The 24,907-nt window shown below is 38.7% G+C and overlaps 1 protein-coding gene across 1 annotated transcript in view; it reads right to left on the bottom strand.

The window, feature by feature from the left end:
- Nucleotides 1–24,907, bottom strand: part of lekr1 (Leucine-, glutamate- and lysine-rich protein 1) — an 82,477-nt gene continuing 57,570 nt past the window's right edge. The window contains exons 9-12 of the mRNA XM_030153171.1: nt 17,897–17,972; nt 12,169–12,333; nt 11,119–11,298; nt 1–2,168 (exon numbers count right to left, since the gene is read on the bottom strand). Of these exons, the coding sequence (XP_030009031.1) occupies nt 1,713–2,168; nt 11,119–11,298; nt 12,169–12,333; nt 17,897–17,972 (877 nt within the window). The 3' untranslated portion in view covers nt 1–1,712. The remainder of the gene's footprint in view (nt 2,169–11,118; nt 11,299–12,168; nt 12,334–17,896; nt 17,973–24,907) is intronic.

The following is a 24,907-nucleotide window of genomic DNA, read 5'->3' as shown; positions in this document are numbered from 1 at the left end:
CATCTACACACAACTATCAATATTCCATGTCTTTGTATTAATACAACAAATGCTTGACCTGGACGTCTACTGTTCAGACTGTGCTGTTGGGTTTGAACTGTGTGTTTTCATCGCTGTCTGGACAAATTTTGCGAATGTCCAGCTCTTTCAACTTCCTCCTCAGTGGAGTAAATCAACTCTGGCTCCTGATGACCCACCTGGATTTGTGTCCCCCGCCTCTAATTACCCTCCAGCAGCAGTCAGGCTGTGCTCACCCACTCACTGTTTTTGTCAAGGTCAGGAATGAACTGTCAGCCTCAGGTCTGAAGACAGTGTTTACAGACACCCAGAGGTACTCAAAAGGTCAAACATCTGCCGGAAGAAAAGTGGAGCTCCACGCACCTGCACTTTGGAACTTCATAACAACGTCAGTCACTGATAAACAGTGTCCTAATCTTCTACTCACGCACGCTGTGCTGATACAATCGCCATACAATCAATGTCCTTCACTGTCTTTACGTAATTACAGAAGCGTTAGGATGGAAAACAATCACTCACCGGATCCGCACACACACACATACGCAATGTCTTTTAACTGTCACAAGGTCATGGCACAATCCCACACTCAAACACAGGAAGGCAACAGCTGCAAAGTACAAAGTGAGAGCTACTTCTGCACCATTAATCATTAAATATTAAATCATAGAACAGAGGGAGTTCAACTTTCGATCAAAATGATGTGAATGTAAAACACACCACAGCTGAATGAATGAATGAAATACATCCAAATATATAAAAATATTAAAATAAGCATATTAAATTCATTCATAGCTCATATTTCTTTTATGCCACCAATGTGAAATTGTCTATTTCAACAAAAACAGAGAAGGTACAAAATGTTTTAATGGAACACCAGGTTCATTGTTCTGTATTTGTGAACATCCTCTCCACACGGACAAAGGTTTTTTCTGCAGATAAACCATATGTGTGTGTTTTGGCAAACAGAGGAAATGTTGGCAGGACAAAGTCATTATCATCCCACCTTTCTGTGTGAACAACTTGCACATGCATTGTCTGAATAAGAGGGACACGAGGGAAGTCGAAGCAAAACCTTTCCATGTGTGCCAAGGAAATGAGTTGCCACACACACTTCACGCATTTCTCCCGTCATGCCAATTCATCCCAAATGTAGAGGGAGAGGAAATGACAGAGAGAGACCTTGCACGGAGTGAATGATGTCAATAACACACAATGCCAGAGGGGAGAAGGCTGTGTAATTGTTGTGCGTGTGTGTGTGCGTGTGTGCGTGTGTGTGTGTGTCTGTGGTGCTTGCCTTACAGTTTCTTTTGTGTTTGCCTGCCTTTTGTTTGTGTCCACGGGTGGCAAGGGACATGCTGTCATGCCCCTTCAGCCCTGCCCTTGTGACACGCTGTGTGTGTCTGTGTACACAGTGCTGTATATGCGATGTGTGTGTGTTTGGGTGTGTGTGTGTGTGTGTGTGGGTGGGGGTGGGGGTGGGGGGTTTGCCTGTAAAATCCTGTGCGTGCCAGCGAGACTGCGTGAGTTGGGTTGTGAGAAAACAAGTGCATGTTTGTCAGAGTGTGTGTCCTGGGAGTGCGCTGGCTTCCCAACAGGACTCAGCAGCAGAGTGTGTCACTTAGAGTTACACAACTGTTGGCGTAGGATTCATGTGTTAGAAAGCGTGAGCAGAAATGACATCAAATGTGTTCTATTCATACTGTAAAATGTGACTGTTTCTCTTTCATTCGCGTCACTAAATCAACCTTTCTTTTAGCGTCATTCATTTTGCTGCCTGCTTTCAGACCCCCCCTTCTCCTCTTGTCTCTAGCGAACACCTCATCACTATCCCACGGCTCCACACTCCTCCCTGCTGCTCCTGCATCTGTGGGTCCATCTCTGCTTTTGTCTGTGCTGGATGGGGAGCGCTGGAGAGTGATGGGGAAAGTTTGAGAGCGAGGTAAAGCTGCTGTGGTTTGACTAGAGACGCCGGGATGCTTGTTGAGTGAACTTGTGTGTCTGTCTGGGGGGTACGACATAGACTCAACAGACTTCTGAGCAGACGCTGGGGATCGCTGCCCCAGGAGTTCCTCTTGAGCTTGAGACAAAGCAGCGGTCAGCTCCTCCCTCTCCTCACACTCCCTCCTCACTGTCTCGTGGAGTAACGCCACCTAGAGGTGGGTAACAGAGAGAATAAAGAAGAGTTGATCTAGATGATGTTTCTATCAGCCTTTTCATTAAGTGTCTATCAGTATAAAGACAAGAAGCAGAGAAAAACAAACATGTACCTGCAAAGGTCAATATTAAACACATTTGTATCATTACTAAACAGAATGTACACTATATGGACAAAAGTATTGGGACATGTTGAGTTCAGGTGTTTCTTTTCTAACGGGTCTGGGATACAAAACAATAATGACAAATGTCATAACATAGTTTTATATTGTGATAAATATCATCGAATGGCGTTGGTTGGCTTTGTTTAAATTGTTATCTTTGCTTCCAAAATGCCTCAGAGATGGCTTTTACTTAATTTCTTTCAGCACTGATTATTTTTGTAATATCCATGACTATGATTTTAAATGTTCTACTTCTAAATTTCTAAAATATTCTTCATGCTGCCACTGTAAATAATAATTTTCTACCACAGCTACCCATCTACTTTCTTCATCTCATTTAGGTTGAAATATCTCCCATTAAACTTAATAGAAATTTTGATGTTTACAAACTATATGGACAAAAACACTGAGACACATCAAGGCTTCAGGTGTGAGATGTTCTGTTCATGCTGATTTGAGATATAAGTCAGTCAGAGCATGACAAATATTTTAGAAATTTAAAGGTAGTACATTTAAAATCATAGTCATGGATAAAAAACAAAACAAAATCCGTGCTGAGAGAAATTAAGTGAAAACCATCTCTGAGGCATTTTGGAAGCAAACATAAACAAAACTAACCAATTCAATGCAATGATATTTATCACAATATAAAACTATATTATAACATTTATCATTCTAGTTTTGTAGCCCAGACACCTGCATTCAATGTATCCCAATACTTTTGTCCACAAAGTGTATATGACATGGTTATACAAGGTAAGAAGCCTTTGCTGTCATGGTATTTCAAATACAATGAAATTATAGATGCTTATATACAATTCAACCCCATTTCCCATCACGTATCAATCAAAGTTAAGGCAGAGTTAAGTGCATCACTATGAAAAAAAAAAGATATATAACTCATAAATATTAGATAAAATGGATAATAGTATAATAGAGGATGATGGGTGAGAGAGCAGTAACAGGAGAGAAATAAAATAAAAGAGAATGAAATGAGGCAAAGACAAACAAAGGAACCCAACTGTACACATAAGTCTTAGAAGTAATGTGAAAAAAGAAGGTCACACTGAGCAACTCAATGACACTGAGCAGTGACACAGTCAAAGAGATTCGGTCAGCGAGACCCTCACAGGCAAGTTACCCTCACACAGTCACAGTGATCCAGTATTAATAGCTTGTTGTTTAGACAGGGAAAAAAGCGCTCAAAATATATAGCTATACACCACTTAAATGGTTTAGTCTAACTGGGAGAGTAAAAGAAAGAAGTGAGAAATGTGGACGGAGATAAATGATCCCATTACATGAAGTCAGATTAAAACACGGTACAGTCAAATAAGAACGAATCTCACCTCATGTGAGAAAGAAGATTTTAAAAGGTACAAGTATTTGTGGGTCAGTGTGTATACAGTTGCGGAAAAAATTATTAGACCATCAAGTCATCAAAAACAATGGTTATGCAATCAAGTACTAACTCCTGTGTGTATCATGTGACTAAAAAAGACAGAAAAGGAAACATGGAATGCCTAAAAGCACTGTTTTTGGCAGTGCAATGCCATAGCTATTGATGGAAAAACTTAAGTGATCTTGGTTATTATCAAGAAAACCATAAGTGGCTACATATCAGCTCTTAAATCAAACTCTTATGAGCTATTTTTGTTGTTATCATTATATTTGTCCAAACAAATATACCTTTAGTTGTACCAGGCATTAAAATGAACAAGAAATTGAAGAAAACAAGGGTGGTCTAATAATTTTTTCCACGACTGTATTCAGTATGTGCAACAGGGTCAAGTGAACTCCACAAGCACAATTTGAAGAATAAGTAGACCACCTGATCATCACCAACAAATGACACTCAAAATAGTTCATCTGCATTTACCCACACTTGATGAATTTACTATCAGTCTTTAGTTTCCACATGTAACACAAAGTCCTTTCATTTAGACACTTAGATCTCCCACATGGGTGAAACCTGAGTGAAACACAGTAAAGTACAGGGTTTTGGAGACTCACTCATTTAACAGAAGGAATGAACATGATGTATGGGATCCTTTAACATTCGGTCGTGCTATAGGGTACATGTAACATTCATCAATCAGCCACTCTCGAGTGTAATTTGGGTCCGCTGTGATATGTGACACCGTGTGAACAGCTCCCACTTGGCCAAGTGCAGAATGATTACAGGTTAAGAGATGAGTTAAAACATCTACTGCTGTGCTTTACCTTCATCATGTGCAAAATATGCCTTAACCTACGTGCTGAGTGATTCTCTGGCCTCGCTGACTCTCTGCTCTTCTGACTATTCTTTGTATGCTGTCGTATCATTGTGTATTTTATATGTGTTTCTCCTATTTTCAAGTCTAAAAACATACTCTGCACTATGCCCTATGTACTATACCCTCCTGGAAACAACCACTCCCATTAGGTTTTTCCATTAATTTGTCACCGATCTGTACATAGCATGTGTGTGTCTACTCTGATGTGCGAACTTCTTTAGATGTCGGTGTAATTATCAACATATGTGTACGTGTTAATAAGTCCATTTGCAGTTTATCACACCTCGTGCCACTGTACGCAATTATTGTAAAAGTGTGTATAACGGTTTGCACACACGTGTCTGGCCACTTCCATGTGTGTATGTGTGTAGTGAGAGTGTCTTTCCTGGTTGTTTATGCAGGCATGTGTTAGTTCCAGAGTGCCTATGTCTATGTGTGTGTGTGTGTGTGTGAGAGAGAGAGAGAGAGAGAGAGAGAGAGAGAGAGAGAGAGAGAGAGAGAGAGAGAGACAGCCATCATTAGGGGCTCCCAGTGAGAGCAGGATTACAGGACTATTAGATGGAAGTCACACGCAGACCACAGAACTCCTTCTTTTAATCTAACACTGCAAACCACATTCAGCTGGCTGCACACACACAAACACACGCTCGTGCAAAAACAAAGACATTAATCATCACACTGTATCCTTATAGGCTTGTATTCAGAGGGACTTTCATTATCACAGGAGGACATTACATACGACACAATAATTCACACACACAAATATTTGACCTTTGCGTGTTGTGTGACCTCAGTGCTGTTAGTGTGAGGTTAAAGGTCGGGCGTCTTTTCCCCCAGACGATGACCTTTCCCTCCTGTTTACCATGGCCCATCTGCAACAAAGCCAGAGGAGGAGGAGGAGGATTAGGAGGAGGAGGAGAAGAAGGAAGGAGAGGCAGGGTAACTGAGAAAAGAAGATGCAAGAATGGAGGCAGAAGAGAAAGACAATAAAAGAAAAGAAAATCAAAGAAAGAAAAAAAGAGTTTGGAGACAGAAAAGAGAAAGTAAAGCGCAAAAGGAGGTAAGGTATCAGACTGAAAGTTCTTTAACATCTGAGAAGAGGATGCAGGTTTAGTTTTTTTTTTTTTTTAGAATAGTATGACATATATTTGTATTTAAAGATTTTGCCATCAAGATCTGGCAACATCAGTGAATTAAAAAAATGATTATTCAAGATCACACTTTGATTATCATAGATATATTTAAGAACTAGTTTTGTAAGCAAATAATTGGACCTGGGCAAATGTTGAAACATAGACAAGTCTGAAAACAAAGGTAAAAGATCCTTGAATACTGCATAATTTAACTTGTAGCGTTTTTTGTTTTACATGCAGCTGTGAAACGTCAGATTGCTATTGTTTCATCTGTTCTGGGCCGTTTATTTGAGGGGATTTTAACTCCAGTTCACCACCCTTAGGCATAGAGGATGACAGTGGATGCACCTTAGTGAAGGAAATGAAGAAGAAAATAAAGTCCATTCTGGTTCTGCATTGTTGAAAGATCACTGAGTCTTTGGACATTGTGGAGACAACCTGTTCTCTCTTTCTAAGCTGCTAAAAACACATCCGTTCTTATTTTCAGATGATTATACACTAATGGAAATATAATTACACATATTATAAAAATCCCCCTAAATTTTACACACTGGACCTTTGATGCTGCAACAAAGTAAGAGACAGTTATCTTGTTTCATTATGAGTAGAGTTTTCATTTCTGGCAACACAATACATGCAGTATCATGATGAGGTCACAACCTGAAAAACTGCAGTACTGTAAGAAGGTGGTATAATGAGATTTTAAATAGATTTTTGAGGAACTTGTCATAGTATAAGGAATATGTTGTAATATACATAAAATAAATTAAATATAATTTAGTTTTTTTTCTTTACTGAGATAGAACAGTTGGACCCAATAACATTAACTGGGACGGTGTGGTGATGTAGTGGTGAGCACTTCCACATCGAGTCTCAGTCAGACCAGAGCTTTTCTGTGCTGAGGTTTCCTCCAGTTTCCCGCAACATTAAAAACAGGTACATATGGGTGCTTCTATGAAATTGGGTTCATTTTGGTACCTGGCACTTTGCCGGCTTTTTAGACTCAATAATAAAAGAGAAATTTAGACATATCCCCCCAAGATGTACCTAATGATGACCTCAGATAAATGCAAAAAAATTATACTCTTGCTCTGAGCCATCCCAAAATGAATGAATTTTTAATAAAATATTGGGGCCAAAAATAGGACCAAAATTGTCACATGAAAAAACTACCTAGATGTCAGTGCATTTTATCTGGAAAAATGGCTTGAAATGGTCTCATATACCGCTATAAATAAAGGCACTGTGTTAAATTTGATGATCCTAGTGGTTTTTCTAATCCAGACATGTGGGTTTTTCATGAATCTTGGTCTCATTCCAGGTTTCGTGTGTAACCCATCGTGTCCACTTGCATTACATGCGGAACCTGCCCATTTAAACTCAAATAAATCGTGAGTGATTTTGCAAAAGCGGCCATTTTTGTGAAACACTCTGCCTTGCATAATTAGTTCGAGTCCCAAAACGGACGCATAATGTTTGTGTCCTTTTTATCGTGTTACATGCAGATTTTTGTATAGTAATAACAGAAAAATAATGGAAAAATGTGTTTTATCTGAAAACTAGTTTCTCCTTTATCTCAGTAAATATTTATTTTTAAAATAGACCCAAAAGTACTTCCAAACTTGCTTCATAACATTAGTCTATATCTGATTTGAATTTTTAGCCCCCATGTCCTGTTTTTAGGGACCAGTTTCATAGAAGCACCCATATAGGTTAATTCTCCTGCTCACTGACCACAGTGCTGATGAAAATCTGGAGTTGATCCCTAGGTGCCCTCATTGACAACACACTGCTCCTAATATACTATGTGCTAATGCTAATGCTAGGCAGTGTGTGTGCATTAAGATGGATAAAATGCAAAGACTGTATTCGTCATGGGGATAATTAAGCAAGTTAACCTTTAACATCATCACACTACTTGTAGAACAACCAAGTCGGTGGTTTAAACAAGATAAAATGAACCACAAATCTTGCATATAAAGTATTAATTAAAAGAAAACAGCCTACCTGTTTCTGGATATTAATACAGTATCACATCACAATAGTCAGGTTTATTAATATCTTCTGACAACCCTGCTTTTTTATTCCTTTTTTCGCTCTCTAAAATGAACTTGGGGTCACTCATTGCTTCAAGATACAATGATGGAAAGTCACTGCAACACACTCTTAACACCAGAGAGACATCACAAGGTCATGATCAAAACCTGATTATCTCGAACACAGACACACAAACATCCACAGATCAATAAGACTTTTATTAAGGAAAGTGTGATAGAGTTTGAGTTAGATAAGAAATGAGAGACCATTAAAGACTAACTCAAGAACTGAGTGAGAAGATTACAAATGCATAAGACAGAAGAAGTCAAAAAGGAAAGCTGAAGAATTAAAGAAAAAAAGTGGAAAATAAAGGTCATTTGAAGGGATAAGACTGATTGATTCGTTGTAAAACCACAAGCAGAACTAAGCGAAGGAGAAAAAAAGCATTTGGCCCCTTTAAATTAGATGAGAAAGAACAAAAAGAAAAGGGTGGCGGGGGAAAGGACCTGCAGCGCCAACAGTCCACGAGTGACATAAAAGAGCATGTCAGCTGTGAAATTGACATCAGGGCACCTTGAACTGGCTGAACCTCTGTGGACAGGCACTGACAGAGGGACTCAGTTAAAGAGACCGTGGGTGGGCTGAGAAGCAGCAACAGCCTGAGCCCTGTGACAGACGGCGAAAGGAGGAAAGGAAGAAAGGGCATAAGGAGTTCGACTCACAGTGACCTACACAGACTAGTCTAGAGATCCATGTCAGATATTCCAGGTGTTACCTTGACTGTGATTCCACATTGTGGAAGGTTGTGACAGGTTACAGATCTCTACTTATTCTGTTGCAAGTAGTCTATTTAGTTACTTGTCAAGCAATCTAACTCAGTATCTTTAAACATTTTCAAACACATGTCTTAAACTGGCCAGTAAAACAACAAAAGTACAAATGTTTGAGGCCTTTTAGGAATGTTTGGATTTTACACTGAAAGTCCATTTGGGATGATCAGCTCTTATATTTTACTTATCACACATCTTTCTTGTATTATATATATATATGTAGGGATGGGAATCGTTAAGAATTTAACGATTCCAATTCCATTATCGAGTTTGCTTATCGATCCAATTCCTTATCGATTCTCTTAACGATTCTCATTGGGTGAGGGAATAAAAGAGTACAAACGGATGTGTTTGCATTAACTGTCTTTTATATTTCCATCTCTGCACAGAAAATATAACATATATAACACATATGTGCAGTGAAAGTGAAACTAAAGACGATTTACTAATTCCTCTATTGCCGCATTTCTACTACATGGAACTGGTTCGACTCCGCTCATCTCCTGTTGTTGTGCACCTCATTTCCTTTCCCCTACCTTCGGAAACTTGTATTTGATGGGGAACGATGTTTGTTGCCCGCACCGGAACCGAAACTGGGCCCGGATGACGGCCTGGTGTTCACTCTGCCGCTACATTCACAAACGTTGCTCAGTAGTGTATCAAATACGTGACATTCCTGTAAATGAATCACATGCTGTGGACAAATGTTTGAGCATGTTGGAGGGATTCCACCCTTTTGAAGACATGGAAGCTTTGCAAGTGTTACAAGTGGACCTGGTGTCGTCTTTTTAGACCGTTTCTGCCTCAACACCATGTTGGCTACGTTCTGACCAAAACAATGAAGCGTACACGTGACATCATTGTGCATGTGCTATGAAGGCAGAATTGATAAGCAGAATCGTTAAGCAGGCAGGCAAACGATTCCAAGAAATCTAGCTACTGGGAACCGGTTCTCAGAAAGAAGCGGCTCTCAATTCCCATCCCTATATATATGATCAGGACAACTTGTCAAGACTCAGTGACATCCTTGACTGTCCGTGTCTTCTGTGTAATTTTTGCTCTTTGTAAATTCATTCCAAGGGTTGGATTGAACCCTTTGGAGGGCCGATTTTGGCCCACAGGCCATATGTTTCACATCCCTGATTTATAGAAAGAAGTGGAAAAAGTAAGCAGTGCTTACTAATACCCCCACCCAGTTGCACCCATAAAGAACATGTGTGTGAAATTTGAAAAGAATCTGGTGAATTGTGTCTGAGAAGTTGGTTGGAGAAATGTTCTAAGTTGAAATATTCCTAAATTTGTAAATAATCCAAAAATCAAAATTCCACCATCAAACTGTCCACTGCACCTCTCCTACTGGTACAGAAGATGTGTGTCAAATTAGAAAAGAATCAGGTGAGTAATGTCTGAGAAACTGGTTGGACAAAAATCTTGGACAGACGAATGGACAGACAGATGAAACTGCCCTCTGGGGTGGGCGGGGGTATAATAAACCAATAACCTCTAAACCCACTGAAAACAAATATATTGGCTCTTGGTGCGCCGTGGTCACAGCTGGTACTAATGACAAGGATGCTACCAATGATGGCGCTCAAGACTTTGAGGCTACGGTTGGTTTAAGACTACCTAAAAAAAATACACACATACATAAATAACAGACACATACATAAAAACTAACAAAAAATAACATGAACAAATACAAAAAAGCCTTTCCATATTTTTCTCCCATAGGCAGAAAAGAAAACATCCTAAATTGTTTGTTTAGCAGTGTGTGTTCATGTGTGTGTTAAGCGTTGGTCAGACAGATGTGTCATGTATCGTGACAGCGGCGTCAGACTGTTCCCTTTGAGGGAGAAACCCATGTGCTGACACGCAACAGAGACAGAGATGTTCACATACACACTGAGTGTCGAGCAAAGTCACTTCATCACTGCAGGATGCTCTACTTCCTGTCTTGTCTGTGTTCTACTTAATGAAATTTGCTCCCACACTCACTTCCATTCATACTCTGTCTCACACACACACACACACACACACACACACACACACACACACAAACACACATGCACACACACAGACACACACTCACCGTTTCCTTCGTTCCCATCTTCCTTCATGCTGCCACCCTATCCTGCTCTCACCCTGTACTGCTTCCCTCTTTTCACTTATATATGTCCCAATCTAATTCAGCTCCATTTAGATGGTGCTGGCACAGAAATCAATCACTGTGCACTCAGCTGCCAGAGCAAATATGAACTCTGTCTGTCTCTGTCTCCCATTCCATCTGAAAATGTCTCATTCACTTCCTTTGCCACGACCACACTCGCACAAACACATGCTTACTAAATTTAATCTAGCTGTGTTTGAATAGCGCTGGCACAGACACACACCAGTAGAATATGTGAAACAAAAGCAAACATGACTTTACTCTCTCATGCGTTGTGACAAATTCTGATACTTTCTCAAAACTGGGAAGACGTTTTGACACGTACATACACACACACACCTCTTCTTGTAGTTGCCGATTCTTCTCAGTCATCATCTGGAGTTCAGCTGTAGCCTGGTTCAGCTGCAGTGCCTCCTGCTGTTTGGAGCGCTGCAGCTCCTCATGTATCTGCTCCCTGCTCCTCCTCTCCTTCTTCAGATCCTCTTCGAGTCTTTGTACCTCCTGGTCCCTCTCCTCCAGCTGGAGAATGGAAAAAGCTTTCCAGTTTTCACATACTCCCATTTTCAATTAATTATCGGTGAAATTATATAATTTAAAATGTAATGGATTAAAGACCAAATAAATCTGTGAGCTGTAAAAGGCAATATGTAGTATTTCTACTTTCAAATATTAAAAAAATGACCTAAAATTATCACCAATTAGCTGCTGTTATTTTGTTGTGATGATGATGATCCAGTTTTGATGTAAAATGTTTAGTGGGTATTTTTGCATGTTCATGTTGTTTATTCATCAGGCCCCTATTGAGTAAACAAGGTTACTTTTATCAGTCATTTAATGTTATTCACATCACATGCACAATTGCTTTCCCATATTTTGCTACACACTTCTTGAAAAGACAATCACTTGCGAGGAAATTCTTGCTGTTTCTCTACTGCCATATTAGTGGTTTTATGTAAATAAAGACTTCTCATAAGGCAGTAATTAGTACTGCAGGTGAATCTCTATTTAGGGTGTGTGTGTTAACAGCAGGAAGTCTGTCTGTGTGTGCTTCTGTTGTGTTCCTCTATATTTGCCTGATACATCTTAAACCGCAGCATGTGTCTTTGTGTCTGGAGTCAGTGGGTCAGAACGGAGTGGGTGTTCATTGTGGTGATGATGAAGACATGTGAGAAAGATGCTCACAAATGTAAACCAACAGAAATATAAACAGGAACAGACAACCACTGCATTAGTGGACAAAGTGGCTCATAAATTCCTGAAAGGCAGAAAATCCCAGACTACTGTAAAAGGAAGTGAAAAAAACCAAAGGAGAACAGAAAAGAGAAAGATGTAAACACAAGATCGATTGGCACATGATTAAAAACAGACTGATACAGTAAATACAATGACCTTCTGCAGGAGTTGTGTGCTGTCTTGCTGATACTGTCGAAGCAGCAGTTGGCTCTTCTCCCTGTCAATTGTCAGCTCTAGCTCCATGTCCCTGTGGAGCTCCTCCATCTGCTCCTTCAGGTGCAACTCATTCTTTGTTCTCTCCTTTTCTAGGGCATCAGCCAACTACAAAACCACAGAGGAAGACAAAGACACGTAAGGAAAAACAACAGTGCAGGAAATGTAGACACAGTCATTTTATACTGTGTGAAATCAAACTAAAACTAACTTAACTAAAACTTTTGACATCAAAAACATTACAGTATAAATAGTGTCTGATGAAAGATCCAAGTAGAAAATTCAGTCTAGCCCACATCCTCAGGCCTGTCTCCAATTCAGGGTCCTATAAGAGACCGTGAAATGTTGACTTCTTCACGATGTAAACAGGCAAAAGAAAGGTCACACAATCTTTGTTACAGAGTTTAAGATGCATTCAGACAGACGTACACAGACAAAAGCCTTACAAAACCAAAAAGCTTCAAAAGAAAACATTGTCTGACAGTGTCTGAAGTTGCTAAGGAAGGATATTGGAAAGAACAGCCATTGTCCTTTAGTGTGTTTGTTTTAGAAATACTTTCACTTATTTATTTAGATCTAAGATATACATGTGTAACTGATCCTTATGTCATCAATACAAGTGAAAAGTAGAAACAATGTCTGAACCCTTTTATGTTATATGAGGCAGGACTATCTTATGCTTTGTGTAACTTGTGTAGCCTCTTAAAGCCGTGACAAAGCTTTGACATGGAGTGTAACAATGACAGCAGTGTGACTGGCTTTGTTGTCACGCCTTTGCTTTCAAAAATTGGATTATTGGGAACATAAAACTTCAGCTCTGGTCCTTGTGAGGCAGACGTTTCATGTGACATATTTTAACTTAGGCTTGGCCAAGGCCACCTTATTTTCTTTTCACTTGCAACTGGAGATCAGACAAACTGCTTGTCAGTGCCATGGGCTGGGATCATTGTGGCTTTGAATGTGTGCGTGTGTGTGTTTATCTGTGCGAAGGAGCAGCTATGCGTGCAAGTGTGAAAGAAGAGAAATAGTGGATGTGGGCGTCAGGGGGGAAAAACAGCAGATTGACGTGTGAAAAAGTCTATCTGGGTCTGTGAGTGTGTGTGTATTATACTTGTGGTTTGTGAAACTGTATGAAAAACTACGATTGCGTGTGTTGGGTCAAATGAGAAAACACCACTTCCTCTCTGCTGGGTAAACGTACGTGTGAGGAGCATGGAGGGTTTGTGTGTGTATCCGTTTGCGTGTGTTAGAGTGTGAGTATGTACACAGCTGCCATTAGTCTTTAAAAGTGCACAAAAGTGACCACTTCCTTTCTATGGATCAACCCCCATGTACAGTCAGGAAGCTCAGAATGTACAATAACCTGGATGAATGTGTGTGGGGGCAGTCCTCCCACACATCCTTGTTTATCTTGTCAAGGAAAGGTAGGCGTAGTGCTCTAAGAAGAATCCTGGTGATGTAAAATCTTTAGCTGATAGATGAAGAAACAGAGCACTAATAGTTGAGGCTATTAATATCTGAGAGTCCACATACTGTAAATATATCTATTCACTAATTTATTATGGTTTTATTTGGTAGAGAGTATGAGCAGCAACAGCAGTAGCATCAATATAACATAAAATTACACTGGTCAACAACAAATTTATTAAGTTTTTTGAGCTGATTTAGGATCATTTTGGTGTGCTGAATCCAAAAATCACATTAATTTTGCTCAATCAGGTCAACTTTCTGAACTATGCTACATATTGGCTTTTTAACATTTTTGCTTACATTAATGGGCATTTTCACATCATATGATACAAAATTCTTTCATATTTCTTGCAATAAACGAGTTCTGAAGATTTTACTTTTGCCAATTTATGATTAATGTTTTTTTTAATATTACAGGTGAATGAAATGGCTTCGACTAGAAGATCTTGCAAAAATAAGCCTGACGTATTCTGCTACATCTGCGGTGAATACACCATTGTACCTAACAGAAATCCTGTTAGAAAATGATTTTTTTTCTCTTAAAACCTATTTTGGGTGAGAACTATATAAAAAAATCAACTGATAAAGTCACAAAAATGTAATCAATTCTGTGAAAAGATTAAATTTTTCAAAATCAAATTAGCAAAAAAACCTGACCTGATTGAGAAAAACAGATGTCATTTTTGGATTTAGCGGTGTAAAATGGTCCTAATTCAGTTGAAAAAACCTAGACAACTTGCAAAAAACATTTTTTGTAACCCAGTGTTATTACTCATTACCCTCACCCACACCGGCCACAGGGTATTGTTATCAGTTGGTCATCCGTCCGTCCGTCTGTCCAAAAACTTTGCAATGCACTGATAAGTCAGGCCACTGGGGGTAGTAGTGTGCCTGATAAGTCAGGCCAAGGGTTTTCAAGTGTACGGATGTTATGTTTTAATGAATGCAACCCAAAGGCATGATCAACTGTTTAACATATTTTACAGATACATGTATAAAATCATAGAATGTATATAGCTATTGGATGGAGGAACCGTGATGTTACACATTGGTTTTTGAATTGCTGTCCTGAGGCTAGTCGTTTGCAATTTTCCTGTTGCAAGGTTGGTTTTTTGAAGCCAGAATTGATCATATTTAGACAAAATAGGCAGAACTATGGGCGTCTGGAGAGTTAGAGTGAGCTAATGCTAGGTGTTACCTTACTGACTTAATAAAACAGTAAACTTCATAAAGCATCGTGAAACAAAGTAATTTTTTAAATAAATGTTTTTATTGATTTCACAGGAAGTACAATGTGTAATAAACAATGAAGAACATTCTTTTTCTTTTTTCTCCCCCTTTCCATAAGAATAAAAATGAAAAACAACTGTTGGTGACCCTACCCTTGGCAGACAATTGTATCTTTGGCTTTGTAGCAGCAAAGTCACTTTAAACTCTTCAGTGGATCCTATTAACCCTAACAGTCAAGCTATATGTCAGAAAAAATGCATTTTACTGAATAAAAACAAACTCCAAAAGTCCAACTTAGGGAGTGACCTGTCATACTGACCTGTCAATCAAAGCCTGACGTGACAGACATTAAAAACCTCTATTTGACCTGAGATCACTTATTCCAAATAAAATGGACAAGACTAAAATGAGCTGTGGAAAAAAAATTATTGACAGTATTTTTGCAGCTAAGTTCTATATGAGGCAGATTTTTGGTAACTAGTCAGAGACACACCTAGTGGCAGTCAGCAGTACTGCAACTTTAAGGTATTAATGTGCTGGCTTTATTTTGGAGCTAATGTTGTTGTCCCTGCATAAAACATTGTATGTAGACAGAGGGACAAACATTTAAAAGTGCAAAATGTAACATTTGTGGAAAAAAGTATGCACAAGTTAAATATACAGAATTAACTGCTTTATTATTTCTGAAATGTGAACAGACAGAAATGTAACTTCAAATGAACACCTTCCCTAAATGCTGTTGATGCCTTGTCATCTAAGACACTGAATCCTATGTAGAGAAATCAAGATGTTTTTTTTTTCCTTTTGCGTGCTCCCAAGGTCTTCATTGCCTCTCTCTGCTCTACTACAGGACCAACAGTGTACAACACTTGCTACTGTTGCCTAGAAATGAAGGCTGCCAACATCTACTCCAACATAAGCATATGTGCACATATGAGTGTTACATATCACACCTTTAATACAGTAGTATATAACTAGTCAAATTACACACTGTCTGGTCTTTTCTGCAGTGTACGTGCAAACTATTAAGAGTCTGGTTGTTTTTCTAATTGATGCTGTTGCTCCATTTGTTTGCTGTTTTCAAAGATTTTGTTGTCTTTGTAATAATATGTAACTAAACCTCAGTGGCTCTTGCTGCCAGACATGCAGACAGTCAGGCAGGGCACAAGAGACTGCTACACTGTTTGACTAATAAAAGACAGATTCGTTTTGTGTGTGTTCTGTGTGTGTGTGTGTGTGTGTGTGTGTGTGTGTATGCGAAAGAAAGAGACAGAGCGACAGAGGCTGTTTAGTTTATCTGGTGTCAAACAGACTGGTGGTCTTGGAGCCTCATAATCTCATCCACATTGTGTGTGTCAGGATCCCCCCTATTAAACCTCTCTGAACTGTGACAATTGCTTGGACGCCGTCCTACATGTCTATTTACTCCAAGACACTAGAACTAAATGTCTGCCTGTGGAAAACCAACACAGACATAGTCACTAAGCCTACTGAAGAAAGTTCTGATTTATCTAAGCTCATTAAATGCTATTAAAACATAGTGAATATAGTGAATACATGGAGCATACTGATCCAGTTACATTAGTGAACATTTAGTCAGCTGAAAGGACATCCTTTAGGCCTGTCTGCAAGTACAGAGACTGACTGACAGTCAAATATTCTTCTTTCTTTTAACCACATTCAGCTGCAAAAGACACTGTTCTTTAGCATTATATTAAAATTAATCGTAATAATTGAAGCATTGCTGTTTATTACCAGGTCTATATTTGTTAGCATATATTTTACATGTGCAGCTATTCCTCTGCATCCATCACTAGATGAACACATCACAGACAAGGTGCAGAACCAACAACCCTTTGGTCACAAGGTGATCCTCCATTCCTTGGATAGAGACTCTATCACTTTTATCAACCCTGAACAGGGACCTGAACCCTGGAACCTCAGATTAAAAGTCTGATGCTTTACCTACTGAGCTATTCAGGCTCACAAAGAAACTGACTGCAACACAAACTGTAATGCTATGTTACTTCACTATTACTGTTATTGTCAAAGCATTATTAAAATGACTATAGAAAGCTGAGGTACTGCCCCATCTAGCTTTGATGAAAACATAAACGGTGCTCAATGGAGAGAGACAAATAATCTGTCTGAATTGTGCCATTATCCACACATATGATGTTGATCAACTTTAAATGTAATTTTACACTCAATAAAGCTGTGATTTATGGCAAAGATAGTAGAGAAGCATCTAGTTTTGTGTTAAACAATTTGGACAGTCTCTTGTCGCATGTGATACACATCACCACCACCAAAACGGCTGCTGTCTTGGCACATTATACCTCAGTCTTCCAGTATGAGGTGAGAAAGTCAGAGAACAAGAAGAAATCACTACCAGTCTGTTCATGATGAAACTTCAGATACAACTTCAGCGACGCTGAACAGATCATGGAGCGAGACAGTTATGATAATGAATTTGGGTGTGTAGTCTTTCTATTTAAGTATTTTTTTTTTTAGCACATAATAGTTTAATACAATGTTGATCTAAAATATAAAAGAAACAAAAAAAAATCTACCAAAATACGTGTAAACACAAAAAAATAATAATATGTGAATAATAACAACATCAAACAACATGTGCATGGGAGAGGTGGAAGCCAAAAAGGCTTAGAAAACACCACCCATATAAAGTAAAGAATGAACTAAGAATAAAATAAAATAATTTTACAGTAATTTTTACAGTCATTTAGACAGTCCTCAACAGTTTTACCATAAGCTGTGCCTTTCTTGACTTGTAAAATTATCTTTTAACTTGACAACCATCCACATCATTTATTGTAAATGATAATTCAAACAAGATAAAAAAAATACTTTTGTTGTTGACTGTAATACAGCTTTTTTCTGAAAAACGGTCCCATGGGACATAACCATTAAGGACTTCAGCTCTCTACTGTTAGCACTGACAAATTCTTACCTTTGAATCCAGTTGCTGCTGGCAGTCCTCCTCCATCTTCCTCAGGGCTCTGCCATGAGATTCAGTCCACATGTCCCTGTAAACACAGAGAAACAAAATGAATACTCTGGGCAAAATATACACTCCAAATAGCTATCATTTTATTTACCAATCCAATGCAACCTTTGTCCAACAAAATAAGACAAAGTTGAGCATCAGTAATGTAATAGGGAAATGAATGTGGCATCAGGTCATCTGCAATAACTGAAACCAAACAGAAACACTGCCCCTGGACAAAATTACTCACTCCCTTACTCGATACAGCTGAGACAGACACTCACCCAGCTGTGTCTAAAAACCATTGCTGAGATTCCCACATGAGATAAAAATGTCAAAAATCACAGACAGAGGCTGCAATTTTACAAAGATCCTAACCGTAAAACTAGCCTAAATACAAACAATGTGGACAAGGAATAGTCACAGAAAGATGTAGACACACACATAGCAAATAGCATTCACTGGAGCAGCCATTGAGTGAGGTGTAAAATACTGTCAAACATGCACGCGACATTCCATGAAACTTTTTTTTTTTTTTTTTTTTTACATTGCAGCACTTTCTGCAGTTGAATAGATAAGTACGCCAACATCACATCTATATCTGACATGATCCAAAAAGCTCTGATAATATTTACACATGCTACTCTTTTGATGATCCTTTCAGCAAGTCAGATTGCATAAAGAATATTTAATGAGAAGACTCACTACAATCCCAGGGGACATGCAGATAGATGGAAAGAGGATGGGAAGAAAAAAAAATGCTCACAAGGACAGATAAAAATGTAAAAATGTGGAGCGTGAGGGTGAGAGAGATGGAGCTGAGATAGAAAGGGCAGAAAGGGTAAATTTCATTGATTTGTTGATCCTCTGTCCAAGACTAATATGTCATTTCACCAGCTGCTGTGTCTGATAAGATGTGAAGTCTAAATATTAGTCCAGCCAGAAACAAGTTGAGGAATTGAACATTTATCACATTGTTTATACATTCAGATTTGGCAGAAAAGGCTCTGCTCTTTAAGTGAGCTTTCAAAGAATCAGAGCAGCAACATGGTTTTACTGGAAGAACTAATTTGCCAAAGAAAGCAGAACAGCACACAGGATTCAGAGATAGCTGTGGTGTATATATACATAACTAATAGAGAAGAGTACTCCTACCAACAGTTCTGTGGGGTATATCAATAATCAATAACATGCTGTATTATGTATTCAACAGTAGACATATGCAACATGGCAGCACAAGTATGCATAAACAGTCCAGGAACATTTGTAATAATACATCAAAAACTCAGAGGCTTATGTGATGCAGCCTTGGATGTTGCAGCGATCTCTGTAAACAGGCTCATTTGCGGAGAAAAAAATTAAAAGTCTGTGAGTGAGCTCAGTCTGTGTGAGTGCATGCGTGCACACGTGTTGACAGTGTGGTGTATCTGATAGTGGAGGAGATGATCTACAGTGTAATAAAGAGTAGCAGTTACATTCCATGTCTTCCTAGTCAGGGCAGACACAATATTATTCACTCCACTGGCTCTGGCTAATCACATCAGCCTACTCATCCCACACACACACATACACACATACACACACACACACACACACACACACACATACACACACACATACAGAGAAGCATAAAAATAGAGGCAGACAGACAGCCACGCATGAACGCTTTCTAAAAGTTGCAAGTTTGATGCCAAGATCTGACTCCTGAAGCTCATTTAAATGTGTTCTGGTCTTGTTAAAGAACCAGATTGAGAGGAAAGATATTAACTATATGGCTTAAAAAGCCTCTTAAAAGAACTTTTATGAAGGCTTTTCATGTGGCATGCACACCTCCACATGACATGACAAGGATAATACATTTTGTCTCTCTTGTGTCCAAATCTAAGGCTCCGAGGGGCTTTTGCAGTCAGTAATCAGCCAGGTCTTAGCTGGTGAAAAACCCCTAAAGTGAGGATTTGAAAGTTTGCTGAAGTTGGAGTCTTTTTAAATATGCAGCCAACTGCTGATGCATGAAGTGTTTGTGTGTGTGAGTCTGTCTGAATGCTTGCGTGTCTCACTGTCGAATAAAATTCCAGCTCTGATCGTCAAAAAAAAGTAGAGCCTTGAAAAGGTTGTGCACCAGAGTTTCTACAATCAACTTTTTTGTGTGTGTATGTTGGCATGTGTGTCTGTGCGTGTGTGTGACCCCCTGGGGAGCATAAGCGTGCAAATTCAGCCCCCAGAAGGAGGTCTGGGGGGATTACAGGGAGGAATGATGGGAAAACGTGGGAGCACTCTCTCATTCGCTCACACGCCAGGCTGCTTTTAAGGACAGGCGAGGGTGTGTGTGTGTAAGTGAGTGTGAGTGTGCAGTGTGAGCGGCTGCTACCTCATCAAAAGGCACATTCCCTCTTCCATTTTATGCTGATACAATCTTTGTGCGTACATGCAGACAAAGCAGGCTGACTGCACTCCAAATTCTGTCCGTCTGTTAGGGTACAGCTAAAGGGCAACTTGAAATAGTTTTTATTGTGTATGAGTAAACAGTGAAGATGAAAAGTTAACAGGAACCTCTGCTGACATCATCTCACACATCCTCTTTTCTTTCCCAGGGACATAAATGTCTACCTGGAAAGAAGATTTCAGAGGCAAGAATCTCCTCTCACACTCACATTTTCAAAGCAGAAAAGAGCTCCCTTGTAAAAATAATTTTGACATATGAATTTACAACAATGGCAATTTATGACAAATGAATAAAAAGCACTGAGAGCCACAATAAAAGTGAAGACCCAGACAAGGATGATATAATATGTTCCACTCTGGGAAGCAGGGAAAGAAAAATGAAAATAAATAAATAAATAAATACAGAAACAGAAGAGACAGAGAGAGCTGTAAAAAGGTGTGAGATCACAGATACAGTGTTACAAGATGTCTTCTTAATTACTCTTTTCAACCACTTTAATAAATTAAGCCTGAAGCTGCTTCACTGTATTGGGGAAGGGAGAGAGGAGAGTTTTGGGATCATAATTTCTGTCACGAAAACATTCCTCTGCTACTTGAAACCACTTGAAACCAGTCCTCTCACATTTAACAGATGGATGAGGAACTGCACAGATACTCCTGACCTCTCTTGACTTTTAAATCTTTTACTCTCTCCAGTTTCTGCCACTTTCGCTCGTATTTCCCTCTCTCTCCACTTTTCCTCTCTCACTCCGTCTCTCTGTTTTTAGATTTCTGTCAGTTATATTGAATCAACGGTGGGCTGTCATGTTTCATGTGTGTGGAGATGGTGTGCGGCCTCCGTGACCCAGGCTGGGTGCATGCAAGAGCCAGACAGTGTGTGTGAAGTAACCACTGCAACCACAGTCACGGTCTCCCTCCTCCCTCCCTGCAACAATCCCTCTCCTCCGCTCTTTCTCTTTCTTTCCGCCTCCTCACTTCCTTCTTTCCCTCCTTTCCTGTGTCCTCTACGTATCTCCTCCCTTGTCCCTCCTCCGTTAATCCATCTCCACTCATGTTTTTGTGCTTATCTTCTAACCACCACCCCTTAATTGCCTCTGGTTTGGGGAAATTCTTGTGTTCTCCTTGTTGGATACCAACACTGTCTTTTTCACTGTCACTTCAAAACAGATCATAAACATCACATCAGTGCACATTATTCAACACTGCAGACTGTGGGTCAGAGCCACCCATCACACAAAAGAAGGGAACACACCAACATTAATTTTTCACTACTCCGCACATTTATCAAATTTTCAACACAATCTGCAGGACAGATCTTATGTGTAATCGTAAATACTGCTGGATTTATGTCAGTTTACTGCACAATTTATTTTGCTTCAGTCATATATCTTCAAAATACAACAACTTTGAATTTAAGTGTACAGTTTACCATAGTCTGAAAGATGAATAGATGTTTCTTCAGGGATGATTTTATATATATATATATATATATATATATATATATATATATATATATAGTTATATATGTGTGTGTGTGTGTGTGTGTGTGTGTGTGTGTATATATATATATATATATATATATATATATACATATATATATATATATATATATATATATATATATATATATATATATATATATATATATACAGGGTGGGGAAGCAAAATTTACAATATTTTGAGGCAGGGATTGAAAGACAGTGTATGACCAATTAGTTTATTGAAAGTCATGAGAATTTATTTGCTACAAGAAAATTGACATAATAGAAAATGTTTTTATTCTATGTGTCCTCCTTCTTTCTCAATAACTGCCTTCACACGCTTCCTGAAACTTGCGCAAGTGTTCCTCAAATATTCGGGTGACAACTTCTCCCATTCTTCTTTAATAGTATCTTCCAGACTTTCTCGTAATAGTTTTGCTCATAGTCATTCTCTTCTTTCCATTATAAACAGTCTTTATGGACACTCCAACTATTTTTGAAATCTCCTTTGGTGTGACGAGTGCATTCAGCAAATCACACACTCTTTGACGTTTGCTTTCCTGATTACTCATATGGGCAAAAGTTTCTGAAAAGGTATGGATAATAGTGTTAGGTATGATTATGACATCAATATATGTTTGGTTTCAAAACAATTGACGTAGTGCCTGCTGAGAAAAAACAACTAAATGTTCATTGTAAATTTTGCTTCCCCACCCTGTGTGTGTGTGTGTGTGTGTGTGTGTGTGTGTGTGTGTATATATATATATATATATATATATATATATATATATATATATATATATACATATATATATATATATATATATATATATATATATATATATATATATATATATATATATATATATATATATATGCTGACTGATGACTAATTTAACAATTAGGTTAAATTCTAAACTAAGTCACATCAATACATGCAGTGTACATTAGCTTGTCTGTAAGCATCAGACAGATTTTCATCAGCCATGATGTTGAAAATCACAGCTTGATCCCACCACAATACTTCAGGACATCATCAAACTAAGTCTTTGGTTGGACTGAGAGCTCCCTAACAGCAGAAATAACATCTCAATTCAAGTGTTTTTGTTAAGATCAGGTAACAGCCGGTCTGACACAGAGCTTAAATGGGGAATGTGTATGTTGGGACCTGTGTGCTGGGAAGGGTCAGAAAAAGATTTCAATGACAGGGATAAAGTATCATATGGAAGCAAGGAGCAGTGTTGATAGGGTGCATAAATTGTAGTATAGATCTCTGTGTGTGTTCATGTCACACAGATGTATGAACAGCATATCATTTCATGGACCACTGGAGGTCAGTGGAAGTGGTAAAATCTCTTTATAGCAAGGACTGAATTAAATCTATCTTGGCTTGTGTGCTTGTGTGCGAGGACATACAGTATGTGTACATGTATGAATGCCTGTGGTGGAACACATAGTAATTCAGCCAGCTCTGCTTTGAAACTCTCTGCACATCTGAAGGAAGGACATTCACCCTCTCACACTACCCACAAGGCCACTCATAACTGAAACAAGTTCAGCTAAGGACATTGTAGGAAAGTGTAGCTTTGGTGTCTCTTTGTTTTATTCTAAGGTTGGAAACCGAGGTTATTCTAGGACGTGTTCCCAATCACATGCACACAGTCCCATCAAACCAGTGATATTTCTATTCTCAGCCTGAATGGGGCGTACTTAACACTACTATGCATCCACATCTACCACTTTGTTTTGGCCTTCAACCACATGGAGTCTATACTTGCTGGAAAACTAACAGCCTTAATCAAATACAAAATCTTAAGAGAATTTCATGCTTTCCAAACTATGTGTTCTTTTTAGAGAACTTTTCAACGTGGGACTTTCTGTATGGAGTTTTTTTTCCTCCAAGGACTCTGGCTTTACATAGTCCAAAGACATGCACCTTAATTGGATCATTTGTGGCTTTCATTTGTCTCTAGGTATGAATGTGAACGTGAAGGGTTTTCTGCAGATGTCAGCTCTGTGAGGAACTGCAATCTGTCCATGGTGTTAATAAAAAGTAACAAGAATATTGTGTAGTATTCGTAAAGTACCTGCACAGGAAAGAAGTCACTGATGCTGAGTCACTGATCACTGTAGATTATTGCATATACATCCATCCTTACGATCATATTTCAGGAGTCTCAGAACACACAACTTATATGTCACTTATTCTGACTGACAGGTGTAAAACCCATTACTGTTTCTGCACAATGCATATATGTCTACACCCTCTTTTGGAGTTTGAAGACGCTTGAACACACATCCAACTGTGACACCAAACAGAACATCATTGTTAATGTTTCTGTGAAACTATAGATATATTAAAAGACACATAACATTATTTTAAGAAGTAGATATTAATTAAAAGCATAATTCCGACCTACATGAAATAACACCTGAAACATTTTTTGATGGACATTTCAGTATAGAAATACCACAGAAGCCTGAACTTTAGTTTGAGTGAGGAGAGTTCTGTGTGCAAACATCTATCTTCATTAAAAAACCAAGTGTATGTATGAGTTTAAGGGTTTTTGCAACATGAATTTTGGACCTATTTATGGCTGAAATGTGGAAAAACTGGTAACACTGGAAGCTCCCAATGCAAAATAAAGGCAATATTGCAAGTGCAACACTTAATCAACGTAGCATAGCAGCATAACATATCAATAGTGCAAAATATCTTGTGAAAACATTTTTGAAATTGAGCAGAATGCATGCTGCTCCCAATTAGCGATTGCAATCAATTCTTTGTGGGTTCATCCCAATGAGTAGTGCAACAGTAGCACCTACAGTATCAAATATTAATGACATGAATAAACAGACACAAACACAATGTTACTGAATAGTGTGCTAAACAGAATGCACCAGTCCCACAGGGAGAGGTAACACCTTATGTAAGAGACCGGGCAAATCTCCAAATGCTCTATTGGATCTACTCACCCTGTATTCAGACCAAGGACGTAGGCCTTTGTAGACATACACACATTGCTCACACAGGATTGTTGACTGTACTCAC

The sequence above is a fragment of the Sphaeramia orbicularis genome, chromosome 13 (assembly GCF_902148855.1).
Source record: "Sphaeramia orbicularis chromosome 13, fSphaOr1.1, whole genome shotgun sequence".
Taxonomy (NCBI): domain Eukaryota; kingdom Metazoa; phylum Chordata; class Actinopteri; order Kurtiformes; family Apogonidae; genus Sphaeramia; species Sphaeramia orbicularis.
The sequence above is the reverse complement of the archived record's forward strand: the minus strand, read 5'-3'. Positions and strand labels throughout refer to the sequence as shown.